General features: G+C 45.8%; 2 protein-coding genes across 3 annotated transcripts in view; both read right to left on the bottom strand.

Moving 5' to 3' along the window:
- Positions 1-14,572, bottom strand: part of LOC114654912 (baculoviral IAP repeat-containing protein 1-like) — an 828,238-nt gene that overhangs the window by 257,947 nt on the left and 555,719 nt on the right. The gene's annotated exons all lie outside the window — the stretch shown is intronic.
- The window catches only part of LOC114654916 (uncharacterized), a 70,989-nt gene that overhangs the window by 12,562 nt on the left and 43,855 nt on the right, over positions 1-14,572 (bottom strand). For both annotated transcript variants that reach the window (XM_051930044.1, XM_028805773.2), the window contains one exon: positions 3,278-3,307. In XM_051930044.1, the coding sequence (XP_051786004.1) occupies positions 3,278-3,307 (30 nt within the window). The remainder of the gene's footprint in view (positions 1-3,277; positions 3,308-14,572) is intronic.

Genomic DNA, 14,572 nt, shown 5'->3' with positions numbered 1-14,572 from the left:
GGAAAGCAATTGAACTTAAAACATGTTATGAAGGTTGTTGTTAAAACTGAACTTCGTGAGATTGCACGCGCTTAATCACAGGACTTTCAGAGAATTTCTCAACGAAATTGAATCTGAGTATAATGACGTCGTATATCACAGTGAAGTTCGTTGGTTGAGTCGAGGCAAAGTGTTAAAATGGTTTTTAGACCTGCAGCACAAGATAGATATCTTCATGACTGAAAAATCAAAGCAACTTCCTGAGCTTAGCGATCCCTCGTGGCTATGGGATTTAGCAATTTTGTGCGATTTAACGCAATATTTGAACAAACTCAATATAAAACTGCAAGGAAAAAACAAACTTATCTGCCATATGTATGCGGATATAAGTGCATTTCAAGCTAAATTGAGACTTTTCATGCAACACGCTGAAAGGGAGCAATTGGTGCATTTTCCGACGTGTGCTGCACTACGACAGGCACAGATGAACGTTTTCTTCCCAAAAAGAAGAATGGTCCAACTTCTGAAACTGCTGAGTGAAAATTTTGAGGAGAGGTTTGCAGATTTCATTGACCTCGGGAGTGAAATCCGTTTGTTTGAAAATCCGTTTTCAGTTGACGTTCCCACTGCGCCAACTGATTTACAAACTGGAACTGATCGAGTTACAATGCAATATGTCTCTTAAGGATAAATTTAGAGAAAAATCTCTACCAGAGTTTTATGCTGAACTGTTACCAGTGAACTTTCCAAATTTGCGAAAGGAAGGACTGAAAAGGACCACGGCGTTTGTGAGCACATACATTTGTGTGATGAAGAGAGCAAAAACCAGGTCACGTTCTCACAATACAGACGATCATCTTCATTCTGTGCTAAGGATCAATGTGACAAATCTTGACCCAAACATTCCGAAACTGGTTTCTGAAAAACAACTGCAGACATTGCACTAATAAAATAAGCATCGGATGGTGAGTCCACCAATTATTGATTTTTCATTTGTTTTCTTTTCTCATGTTTCGGTAACTAGAATAATTTTAAATATCCATATTTAATTTTCGCATACGTTGAGGCCCGCGAAATTCACAGCAAAGTCAAGTTTGGCCCCCATATTATGAAAGGTTGGGCACCACTGGCGTGTACGAACCGGAAGGGAAACTGGCTGGCCGCCAGTGTTTTTGTTCGCCACCTGAGTGTGTGGTCATGAAAGTTTGGCGAAATTTTTGATCGTAACCGAAACGTTCGTAACCAGAGGTTTTACTGTATATGGATAACAATTTTATAACGTACAACTTCGTAACAAGGTTTAGAAAATAAGCCATTTAAAACATGTGACATTAATGGGACCCTAACAACTAGCAACTTATTGAATTGATTAATTGTGTATGTAGGTCTTGTTGAGTGGAAACGTGAATAAGGAAATATATGTGTCTCAATGAAAAAAAAAACATTTATTAGTGAAACGAAACAACCAGGCCAAGGGGTTGCCCACATAACACCTGGCTGCGGCAGATAGAGGGTCATTTCCGGAGGATGGGACTGGACCGCGTGTCTGCCAGGGGGGTTGCCAACCGGGATCCCGAGTTGTTTGGTCGTGTAGTGGGTGTGGCAACGCACTGTACCAGTGCATGCTTCCCAACTTGACTTAATTTGAAACAACCAGATCTGTAAAACATGCCACAGCTGACGTTGGCACTGAAAATTTCAGCAATGCTCCTCCGCTAGGTGTGCCAAATTTAGCAATGGGTTTGCTACTAACACTACTTATGAGTGTCCTGGAAAATCTACAACCGCTTTGCCACCAAATGATGAAGGATCAACCAAGGTGATGGATTTGTCTGACATTCATGAGCCACCAACTCAGTCAGTATTGAAGTTTCCAGCTTCTGTTATAGCCGGTTTTGTAGCCCACTCATACAACACATAATGGTATATGTGGCTGGAATACACAAAATCGAAAGATGTGATGTGGGTATATTGGAGATAATCTAATTGAAGACAGCTTCACTCCTAGATTCAGAAAGTGGAAACACAAGCATCATGCAGGCATACACAGATTACAAGAATGGAAGAATGTCAATGCATGTGTTTGTTGTTATATAATGCTAATGATCACAATTCTAACAGATATTATTTGAGCATGTACGCCTATCGATGGGCTGATATGTCATACGTATCATCAAACGACAGTGAATTATAACCATTTGTAACTAGATTTAAAGTAGTGTTAAAAAAATAATTCACACTAAACATGTAAAAATAAAACAATGGTGCCATTTACGTTGGTACAACTGCACTTCTAAACCATTTTTTAAATGATGGTGTATTTAACAGTGTGGTGGATGGCTGGGGCCCATGCCCGGCCGGGACACCCCTTCTGTACTCGGTCCGGGGGGGCAAAACAGCCATGGGCTGCACAGTACCTACCCCGGAATGCTTGGTGGCAGCCCCCCGGGTGACAGTGGTGCCTCAGATACCCGCAGGTCCCTAGGAGATGGAGTTCTACACAGCCCTGCTGGGATCCGGGGTGGCCACCAGGGGATGCTGCAGGAGTTCCTGAGCCCATCTGGGTGTTTCTTCAGCGACACCAGAAAGTGCACCCGGAAACGGGTGATCAAGCACCTGGAGCACTTCCGGGTGGACTATAAAAGGAGCCAACAACCACCACTCCGGGGAGCCAGAGTCGGGAGGAGGAAGGCAACGCTTGCCGGTAGGAGTAGTGGAGAAGAAAGAAGAGGAGTTTATTTGTGTCGGCGTTTTGTGCTTGTGCTTTGTGCTTAGTGTGGGACTGTGTTGTGCCTGAGGGACACGGGGAAGACGTGCTGCCTGATATAGCACCTTTTCCACAACAGTAATAAAAATGATATTAGGCCCACCCTTTTATGAAATCCTGGCACCGTTACTGATTCAAAGTGATGGTCTATTTATGCACCACAGCCTTCTACAACAGACCTATCACTTGTCCATTTCTTTTTCTCCAACACCCTGACAACAAAATATGTTTTTACTATATCTGTTAGGTTAACAGAAATGGCTAATATTGCTATTGTATTGCAAAATTAAGTAATTAAGTAACAGGGACAGAGTGAGAAATTACATAGCCACAGATATCATTGCCATGTGTGCAGCCACTACTACAATTACAAATAAAAGTGATATTCTAATAACTACATGCATGGGTCCTATTAAAATGCATAAAACATAACAAACAACATTGAATAACCCTAATACAGAAAAATTCATGATCAAAGGTGCCACACTGGCACTAAAACAGATTTGGCCATGGGTTTGGCACTGTACATACCTGTCACGTTGTCTTCAGGTATGTGGATATCTACAGATGAAGAAACAAAAATTATCTTTAGGTTTTAGTCATTTAAAGTAACTCGTTAGATTTGCACACTTTTGCATGTCTCTCTATCATAATAAAAAAAACCTGGGACAAGACGTGACTTTTTCAGAGAGATACTTTGACGTCCCGTGAGACAAGACTTTCTGCCAAGAGATTTAACCGGGGCCGGAAATAAAAGACAAAGAGTAGATGACAAAGTAGAACGTCATAAAGAATTCAAAAACGTTGGCGCGATACACATGCAGAGCAGGTTAGAGATAATGAAAGTACTAAAATTCAAAAGTCTCAAAAATATGATAGTAAAGATCGCATTAGCGCAAACAAATGGAAATTATTACTCTGTGAAATAATGGAATAGCGAAAAGAGATATATTGTTCAGATTTAAAATTTAATAAAGATCGCATTAGCACAAACAAACAGAAATTATCCATCCCTCCATCCATGTTTCAACCCGCTGAATCCGAAAACAGGGTCACGGGGGTCTGCTGGAGCCAATCCCAGCCAACACAGGGCACAAGGCAGGAACCTATCCTGGGCAGGGTGCCAACCCACCACAGGACACACACAAACACACCCACACACCAAGCACACAATAGGGCCAATTTAGAATCGCCAATCCACCTAACCTGCATGTCTTTGGACTGTGGGAGGAAATCGGAGCGCCCGGAGGAAACCCACGCAGACACGGGGAGAACATGCAAACTCCACGCAGGGAGGACCCAGGAAGCGAACCCAGGTTTCCTTACTGCGAGGCAGCAGCACTACCACTGTGCCACCGTGTCGCCCTATGGAAATTATTACTCGGTGAAATAACGGAACAGCTAAAAGAGATTGAATATATTGTTCAGATTTAAAATTTAAGTCGGAGACTTGTAGATCGTCTAATTCGTGTTGCCATCAGGGAAAAGTAGCGTTTCTTCCCAATGAAGAGGCGTATCCGTGAGAATTAAAAAGTGAAATCCACATACATGGGTGGCAGAGATGTGAAGTGGCTGGCACGTAGCGGAGGCCGGGTGGGGGGTTGGCGAGTGAAGCAAGCAGGGGGCAAAGCCCCCTAGTAAACCTTATAAACAGTGTATGTTAACTTACTATTATGATGCTGTCAGATAACACATACATCATTAGTGAAGAGCGAAATGATTTGTGTGACACTGAATTTGCAATGAAGCTCAGTATTTTGATTCACACACAAAAAAAAAAATCACAAGACAAATTCATGACATTGTCACAATGAACAGAAGGTGTTTTGTCCTGTCTGATCAGTCCTTGGGTTAATTCCACATGGGTCTGCCAGTTACTTAATATTTAAGTAAAGATCTCACATTGTCCTGGTTTCCTGTCACATGTAGACACTTTGTTAAATGCTGGGTGTGTTCTGGCATTGCAGTCCCCAGAAACATCAGAGACAATGTTAAAGAATGGATCAGGAAAGGAAAAGAAACTTGAACCTCCACTGTGCTTGGAGAGTGCATATACTGTACACAAAAGCATGACACAGGAATGGTCGCTTGTTAGGATGTAACAGCACTACATTTTTGTATTCTGTATGCTGACATTTGCTTTCCTTTTTATAATATTGTTAAAATAATAGAATGTGAAACAGTAAAGAAAAGGACAGTCCACTCTAAGTACTGTATGTCTCTATGAGACCTCCATAGGTGAATCTGTACTCACAGGAAAAATGGTATAAAAACAGGAAGTATGTACAATGGACGGGTTTTTCTTTGAATTGAAGGAGGTGATTGAACAAAGATTAACAGCTGGAAACTTGAAGGTCCAAGGCAATAAATATTTAATACAGTAAGTCCCCTACATATGAACGAGTTCCATTCCGAGAGGGCGTTCACAAGTCCAGTTTGTTCGTAAGTCCAGTAAAGTTAGCCTAGGCACCCAACGAACCCAATGCAACCCTCAGCTCTTATAGAAAACATGTATATTTACAGCTATTTGTACATATGAAAGTGCTTTAAAAAGTTAACATTTGTATTATTTGTTATAGAAATCTAGTGCATTTTTACAACAAATAACTGAGTTATTTTTTATTCTCATTGTTTTCTATCAGCTGATCTCGGTACAGTAGACTTGCTTACCACTAGCAGACCTAGCATATCTCTCTCTCCTCAAGTCTTATTGAGCTCATGTTATTTGTACTGTACATACAGTACAAATAGCTTTTAAAAGTTAATATTTTTACTGTGAGATTTTTGAGACCCTGAAAGAGGCTTTAGGGAGCAAAACTTCTTGCTTTCCACCTACAACTTTAAAACCTTCAAAAAACACTTTTTTAGTGAGTTTCAGATCCTGCAATTGTGAAATTGCCTACAAAACAAATTTTTGTGTAACTTTCATCCATCCATCCATTTTCTAACCCGCTGAATCCGAACACAGGGGTCTGCTGGAGCCAATCCCAGCCAACACAGGGCACAAGGCAGGAACCAATGCCAGGCAGGGTGCCAAGCCACCGCAGGATACACACAAACACACCAAGCACACCAAGCCCAATTTAGAATCGCCAATCCACCTAACCTGCATGTCTTTGGATTGTGGGAGGAAACCGAAGCCCCCGGAGGAAACACACGCAGACACGGGGAGAACATGCAAACTCCACGCAGGGAGGACCCAGGAAGCGAACCCAGGTCCCCAGGTCTCCCAACTGTGAAGCAGCGCTACCCACTGCGCCACCGTGCCGCCTGTAACTTTTATAAAACTATGCAAATCAAAAGTTGCTTGTTTCGTTCATCAGTACATACAGTACCATTGAAGGCATGTGTGGTAATTACCTGTGGCTGGATGCTCTTCTACATGCTTGTGGCAGTGGACCATAATTCAATCACAAAACATTTGGGGTGGTGTAGGTGTACAGACCCCTAAATACTAGTAAATAAGTGTGACAGATCTTTGAATGCGCAAGAAATATGGGAATTGCACACGCTGTATGAGTTCTGTGAATTACACTTAGGAATGTTTAGATTCTTACATTTTTCATTTGGTGCCAAAGGGGAGTCTACAAAGTACTGAATTAGGGGCCGGATACTTATATGAATGAGAGATTTCAGTTTTAGAGTTTTAATAAATTTGCAAAACTTTCTGAAAACATGTTTTCACTTTGTCATTATGGATTATTGAGTGCAGATTGATGGTCAAAAATGGCCAATTTATCCATTTAAATTAAATCTTCTTCTTCTTTTTCTTTCGGCTGCTCCTGTTAGTGGTCGCCACAGCAGATCGTCTGTTCCATACCTTAAAAACCTGACCTTTAACCTTTGTTTAAATTCTTTGATCGCAAAATATTCCTGATACTTTCTTCCAAATGTTCCATCCACACTGCACTTTACAGGTTATCTCTGTGTCTAATTTTCCATCTTGGGCTACCAATGATCCTAGGTATTTTAAATTCTCCACTCTTTTCAATAGCTCTCCCAGCAGACTAACTTCTGAATCCTGATCATGGATCTTCTTCTTCTTCTTTCGGCTGCTCCCATTAGAGGTTGCCACAGCGGATCATCTTGTTCCATATCTTTCTGTCCTCTGCATCTTGTTCTGTTACACCCATCACCTGCATGTCCTCTCTCACCACATCCATAAACCTTCGCTTAGGCCTTCCTCTTTTCCTCTTCCCTGGCAGCTCTATCCTTAGCATCCTTCTCCCGATATACTCAGCATCTCTCCTCTGCACATGTCCAAACCAACACAATCTCACCTCTCTGACTTTGTCTCCCAACCGTCCAACCTGAGCTGACCCTCTAATGTCCTCATTTCTAATCCTGCCCATCCTCGTCACACCCAATGCAAATCTTAAATTAAATCTACAACACAATAAAGTCTGTGGAGGGCTGGCGCCCTGCCCGGGGATTTATTCCTGCCTTGCGTCTTGTGTTGGCTGGGATTGGGTCCAGCAGACCCCCGTGACCCTGTGTTAGGATATAGCAGGTTGGAGAATGATTGACTGACTGACACAATAATGTGTGCAGAATGTGAAGGGATCTGAATACCTTTTGAATCCACTGTATATAAATGTATGCTCTGAGAAATTGTGTGAAAATGGGCTTATTAATGTTGTTTCTAATACCAAAACCACTGGAGGTCACTATGCTGCTCTCTCATCTTGATACTGAGGGAGGACAGCTGTTTGGGGGAACTCACGCCTATACAATAGCAGGGCTTTGGCTGGTCAATGGGTAACCTGGAAGTGCTTGATATTTTGGTACGAGGATGTAATGTTGTGCTGCGTTCCATTTGAAGTGGGAAGTCAACATTTTCAGCTGGAATGCCCGCCGAAGTCAGATTTATTACTCAGAAAGTTGGAAGAGTTTGCATCAACCCTGACCATAAAATCCAAGATGGCTGCACTGTGCAATAACATCAATTTATTACCACCTCTGTCTCACTGAATCAGTTGTACACACAGTAATGTTCAACTTCTATCTGCGGACATGTTGCTGTGGTGTTTGGATGCTCAAAATGCCACATAATGCATTGATAATAACTGGTATTGCCAGCACAACATTGGTTTTCCTGGAGGTGCCCATATTGGTTTTCCAACTGTAGAACGATCAATTCATGTGTGACGTCATTCCCAGCTCTGACTTTTAAGGTAAATGGAATACAGCACTGGACCCAGGATTAAAAGTCCTTCAGGCCTATGAGCTTGAAGTGGGAAGGCAGCAATTAGGCAAAGGCTCAAAGGCCTTGAGGAAGAAAGGAAGGCCAGAGAAGACAAGTAGAATGATTTGGGAAGAAGGGGAGATGACAAACGTTTATGGTAGTGAATATGTGGACTCATTGTAGTAGTCATGGCCTCCTTTGTTTAGTAAGGCTTTGAAGGCTGAGGCTTTGCTGTATTACCCTTTTGCTTCCTTGCTGTAACTGTTTCTTTATTTAATATAAAATCCTTTTCTGTTGTTACTTTGGATTATGTGTTAGTTATTTGCGTATAGGGACAATCGTAATGCCCACAATACATATTGTGGCAGGAGGCTGGGGGCCAGATCCAGCCGGGACACCTGGAAGGACCGGGAGGCAATCTGTACGTCCCCCAGGCCGCGAGGGGGCAACCACCCTGGATAAGGAGGGGACCACGGAGACGGAGCAAGGAGGCTCCAACCCCGTGGGGCCTGTTGTTGCCGCCAGGGGGCGCCCCGAGCATCGTGGAGCCCGGGAGATCTGCACTTACGCCACACCTGGGCAGGTGGAGGAAGGACCTTCCAGGGATGCCCAGAGTGCTTCCGGGTGCTAGTGTGGCACTTCCGCCACACCAGGAAGTGCCGCCGGAAGGTCATCAACAAGTACCTGGAGCACATCCAGGTGAATATAAAAGGGGCCGCCTTCCTACAGTCGGGGAGCTGGAGGTGGACAAAGCTCCAACGACAAGAGGAGGAAAGGCGGCCCATGGACATTGGAGAGGCCTGTATTTAAGGGTGCTTGGTGCGGGACTTTTTGTGGTGAATAAACGTGTGTTTTATAAAGTGCTGGTGTCTGTCTGATGGTGTTTGGGAGGCCTCTCACAATATATAGTAAGCATTTCTTGCTTAAAGTCAGGACCTTTGACCAATGAATGAAGAAGGCAGCATTGTCTTAAATTTCAAAAACGCAAACCAAGTGTAGAAGGGCTTCTTGTTTGTAGCTTACTTTAATTTTCTGGCGTTATCAATGTAACAATATCCATCCATCCATTTTCCAACCCGCTGAATCTGAACACAGGGTCACGGGGGTCTGCTGGAGCCAATCCCAGCCAACACAGCGCACAAGGCAGGGAACCAATCCTGGGCAGTGCGCCAACCCACCGCAGATGTAACAATATTTTAGAAAAAATTTTTGCATGTGTTGTAAGCATATAACTGGATGGTTTGACGTACGAATTATGCGACCCAAGTAACGTGAGGTTTTTTTCATAGATATTTTGATAATATTTGCTGCTGTTCAGTACTGCCATCATAGATGCCTTTTCTAACAAACATGAGAATAAAAATTTTCTTGGCCATAATTTCAAACTACATGGTGTAAGTAACATAAAATTAAATTGGGTTGTGTTTCATTTAAGTTAAAAAAAGAAAGTTAAAGATGCAACTTATTGGCTGTGTAACCTTCATCAGGTAGGTATTGTTTGCACATTTTCAATGATGTTTATGTTTCAACATTTATGCTTTATGTCGGGATTCGTTTCATATTTGCAATTACTTTATAGTGATAAGTGAAAGTGTGATAACATGAATTATCTGAATTAACCTAATGTTATATTTAATGTAAAGTACTGCTTTCACAATCTGTTATTTGTATTGTAATATTGTCACAATACTTTAGGAGACTTTCAAAGAAGAGTCTCACTGTGCACATGGCAAGAAACTTGAACTTCAATTAAAGACGACATAAGACGACATATAAGTCTGTTTTATAACAAAATCAGCACGAAACACACTGTGCAAGCTCAAGAACAAGCCAGCTAGAATGCTGTGGAGGTCATTGTGCAATCACCCTCCATGGAATACTTGCCTATCGTTGATATCATGCACACCAAAGAATGTGACCGTTTCAAACTGTAATTATTTTCATTTTTTTTAAGTAATAAATAACTTGTCCAGTATGTCTGTGACAATGTGGATTCTACTCCATGGTTCCCACTTCACTTTAGGAAGCCTCTTGAACCCGACACTGTTGGTAATGTAACCAGATGAGCTGGACAATGAGGACACCAAACGAAAGCAAGGGGAAAGGTGCAAAGTGCAGAAGTGTTTTTATTTAAAAAACAGACAAAACCAAAAACAAAAAAAAGTGTCCAAATAAAGTGCAGCGCTCCATACTTCATTAAATAAACAATCCATTAAAAACAGTGAAAATGTGGAGGTTAAAATCCAATAAATAAATCCATAATAACAGAGTTAAAATAATGGCTGGAAGCTGTCTTTTAAAAACAAAACCCAGTGCCCTCCTTAGCTGGCGGTTCCCCTGCTTCTCCCATCTGGGCTCTGCACCGGGGGAGTCGCCCTACCTACAGCTGTCCTTCTCCACATCCAGTTGCCTTCCATCCTCTGGCTTCGTACGTTAACTTTCCCGGATCGAGACTTGGGTTCCACCAATGGCCTGGGTGCTCACCCTGGGGTTCCAATCCCAAATGTCCGACTCCCGCTGCCTTCCCGGTCTTATGCGGCAAGCCGTCCTCGATCGTGGTCACTCCTGCTCCTCTGCAAAACTCAGCAGGAGTGACCCAATCCGTCTGCCCCGGGTGCTGGTTAAACACCCCACTAGGGCTCACTTCTTCCAGCGAGCCTGCTCTCACTCGCTCATTCGCTCTCAGCTTCCCTTTCTTCCTCCTCTAACCTCCGTACTTTCAATCTTTTTTTCTTTCTCCGCACTCACGCTTCACCTATTTATAATGGGTACATGGCACAGGTATGGCGATTAGCAGCTCCTGGCATTAATTACGGATACGGATAATTCCTCACCTGTGCACTTAAGTGAGGAAACGCCCGCACCATGTCACATCAGAGAACCACTCTGGCCACACTACCACGCCCCCTCTTTAAGCCGTGAGTGCGGCGATTATTTATTTAAAACTGGCATTTTCTTCTAAGGCGGCATGGTGGCACAGTGGGTAGCGCTGCTGCCTCGCAGTTGGGAGACCTGGGGACCTGGGTTCGCTTCCTGGGTCCTCCCTGCGTGGAGTTTGCATGTTCTCCCCGTGTCTGCGTGGGTTTCCTCCGGGCGCTCTGGTTTCCTCCCACAGTCCAAAGACATGCAGGTTAGGTGGATTGGCGATTCTAAATTGGCCCTAGTGTGTGTCCTGCGGTGGGTTGGCACCCTGCCTGGGATTGGTTCCTGCCTTGTGCCCTGTGTTGGCTGGGATTGGCTCTAGCAGACCCCCCGTGACCCTGTGTTCGGATTCAGCGGGTTGGAAAATGGATGGATGGATGGATTTTCTTCTAAGCTGTGGACCCACTATACCACAATGTCACAAAATTTTACAGCAATGTCTTTAGAAACTAAAATGCAATTTAAACTTAAATAGAAGTTGGACAAAAGAAATGCAACATAGTAGAATCATCGGGGTTAGCACTCAGCCATGAAAGGGGCCAGCAAAGAGCCTGGAAGAGGTAACAAGGAGAGTGAGCAGACACCTGGGGCTCCTCTGCTAAAATCGATTGGCCTTGGCACACGGCTACCAATGCGTTCCCCTAAGGATCCTGACTTAGACTGGCTCATGGAGCTGGAGGTTGTGATTACAGATAGTTTTCCTTCTGACACTACTCGAGATGCAAGGTGGACTCGGTCCAATGAAAGTGCAGGCTGCAGACGAGGCCAAGGAGAGCATGTGGGGTCATATAGAGGGAGCTCAGGAGAATCAGAGTGGTGTTGGTTAGTGTTCCTCGGGGGCTGAGGAAGGAGATGTCAACGTTGCCCGTGGAAACAACAATGTAAAACTCTATCCACCCCCTGGTCATTGTTATACGAATCCATATTTCTTCTGTGGTACGTCTACCTTTGATAACAAAGTTACTTATAATATACTAAAGTTCTAGAAATCACCTACTTCATTAAATGAAGTACTACTATATATGCTGAAAAGGTTTTCATTATAAAAAAATAAATAAAATGAAAAAATAAAGCATATTGCAAATTGACTAAGCAGATAAAAGAACCTCGAACCTCGAACCGCCACCTTACCGTGGTGCAGGGGTTTGCGTGTCCTAGTGATCCTAGGAGCTCTGTTGTACGGGGTTTTATGCCCCTGATAGGGCCACCCAGGGCAAACTGGTCCTAGGTGAGGGATGAGACAAAGAGCGGTTATACAAACCTCCTATGACGAATAAAAAATTTGGACAGCGTTTTCCCTCGCCCAGACGCGGGTCACCGGGGCCCCCCTCTGGAGCCAGGCCTGGAGGTGGGGCTCGATGGCTAGCGCCTGGTGGCGGGGCTTGCACCCATGGGGCTTGGCCGGGCACAGCCCGAAGAGGCAACGTGGGTCCCCCTTCCCATGGGCTCACCACCTATGGGAGGGGCCAAGGAGGTCGGGTGCAGTGTGAGTTGGGTGGTGGCCGATGGCGGGGACCTTGGCGGTCCGATCCTCGGCTACAGAAGCTGGCTCTTGGGACGTGGAATGTCACCTCTCTGAAGGGGAAGGAGCCTGAGCTTGTGCGTGAGATTGAGAGGTTCCGGCTAGATATAGTCGGGCTCACCTCGACGCACAGCTTGGACTCTGGAACCAATCTCCTTGAGAGGGGCTGGACTCTCTACCACTCTGGAGTTGCCCCCGGTGAGAGACGCCGAGCGGGTGTGGGTATACTTATTGCCCCCCAACTTGGAGCCTGTACATTGGGGTTTACCCCAGTAGACGAGAGGGTAGCTTCCCTCCGCCTTCGGGTGGGGGGACGGGTCCTAACTGTTGTTTGTGCGTATGCGCCAAACAGCAGTTCGGAGTACCCACCCTTTTTGGAGTCCCTGGAGGGGGTGCTAGAGGGCATACCATCTGGGGACTCCCTCGTTCTGCTGGGAGACTTCAATGCTCACGTGGACAATGACAGTGAGACCTGGAATGGCGTGATTGGGACGAATGGCCCCCCCGATCTGAACCCGAGTGGTGTTTTGTTATTGGACTTCTGTGCTCGTCACGGATTGTCCATAACGAACACCATGTTCAAGCATAGGGGTGTTCATATGTGCACTTGGCACCAGGACACCCTAGGCCTCAGTTCGATGACCGACTTTGTGGTCGTGTCGTCGGACTTGCGGCCACATGTCTTGGACACTCGGGTGAAGAGAGGGGCGGAGCTGTCAACTGATCACCACCTGGTGGTGAGTTGGCTTCGATGGTGGGGGAGGATGCCGGTCAGGCCTGGTAGGCCCAAACATGTTGTGAGGGTCTGCTGGGAACGTCTGGCAGAGCCCCCTGTCAGAAGTAGCTTCAACTCCCACCTCCGGAAAAACTTTGACCATGTCCCGAGGGAGGTGGGGGACATTGAGTCCGAATGGGCCATGTTCCGTGCCTCTATTGTTGAGGCGGCTGACCGGAGCTGTGGCCGTAAGGTGGTCGGTGCCTGTCGTGACGGCAATCCCCGAACCCGTTGGTGGACACCGGCAGTGAGGGATGCCGTCAAGCTGAAGAAGGAGTCCTACCGGTCCCTTTTGTCCTGTGGAACTCTGGAGGCAGCTGATAGGTACCGGCAGGCCAAGTGGAATGCGGCTTCGGTGGTTGCTGAGGCAAAAACTCGGGCGTGGGAGGAGTTTGGGGAGGCCATGGAGAACGACTTTCGGACGGCTTCGAGGAGATTCTGGTCCACCGTCCGGCGTCTCAGGAGGGGGAAGCAGTGCAGTGTCAACACTGTATATGGTGGAGATGGTGCGCTGCTGACCTCGACTCGGGACATTGTGGGTCAGTGGGGGGGAGTACTTCGAAGACCTCCTCAATCCCAATAACATGCCTTCCAATGAGGAAGCAGAGCCTGGGGACTCAGAGGTGGGCTCCCCCATCTCTGGGACTGAGGTCACCGAGGTGGTCAAAAAACTCCTCGGTGGCAGGGCCCCAGGGGTGGATGAGATATGCCCGGAGTTCCTCAAGGCTCTGGATGTTGTAGGGCTGTCTTGGTTGACACGTCTCTACAACATCGTATGGACATCAGGGACAGTGCCTCTGGATTGGCAGACCGGGGTGGTGGTCCCCCTCTTTAAGAAGGGGGACCGGAGGGTGTGTTCCAACTACAGAGGGATCACACTCCTCAGCCTCCCTGGAAAAGTCTATTCGGGGGTTCTGGAGAGGAGGGTCTGTCGGATAGTCGAACCTCGGATTCAGGAGGAACAGTGTGGTTTTCGTCCTGGTCGCGGAACAGTGGACCAGCTCTACACCCTTAGCAGAGTCCTGGAGGGTGCATGGGAGTTTGCCCAACCAGTCTACATGTGTTTTGTGGACTTGGAAAAGGCGTTCGACCGTGTTCCTCGTGGAATCCTGTGAGTGGTGCTCCGGGAGTATGGAGTACCGGACCCCCTGACAAGGGCGGTTCAGTCCCTGTACAACCGGTGTCAGAGCTTGGTCCGCATTGCCGGCAGTAAGTCGAACCCGTTTCCAGTGAGAGTTGGACTCCGCCAGGGCTGCCCTTTGTCACCAATTCTGTTCATAACTTTTATGGACAGAATTTCTAGGCGCAGCCAGGGTGTTGAGGGGGTCCGGTTTGGTGGACTCAGGATTGGGTCACTGCTTTTTGCAGATGATGTTGTCCTGTTTGCTTCATCAGGCTGTGATCTTCAGCTCTCTCTGGATC

The sequence above is a fragment of the Erpetoichthys calabaricus genome, chromosome 7 (genome assembly GCF_900747795.2).
Source record: "Erpetoichthys calabaricus chromosome 7, fErpCal1.3, whole genome shotgun sequence".
Taxonomy (NCBI): Eukaryota; Metazoa; Chordata; class Cladistia; order Polypteriformes; family Polypteridae; genus Erpetoichthys; species Erpetoichthys calabaricus.
Note: the sequence above shows the minus strand (reverse complement) of the source record. Positions and strands in the feature narration are given on the sequence as shown.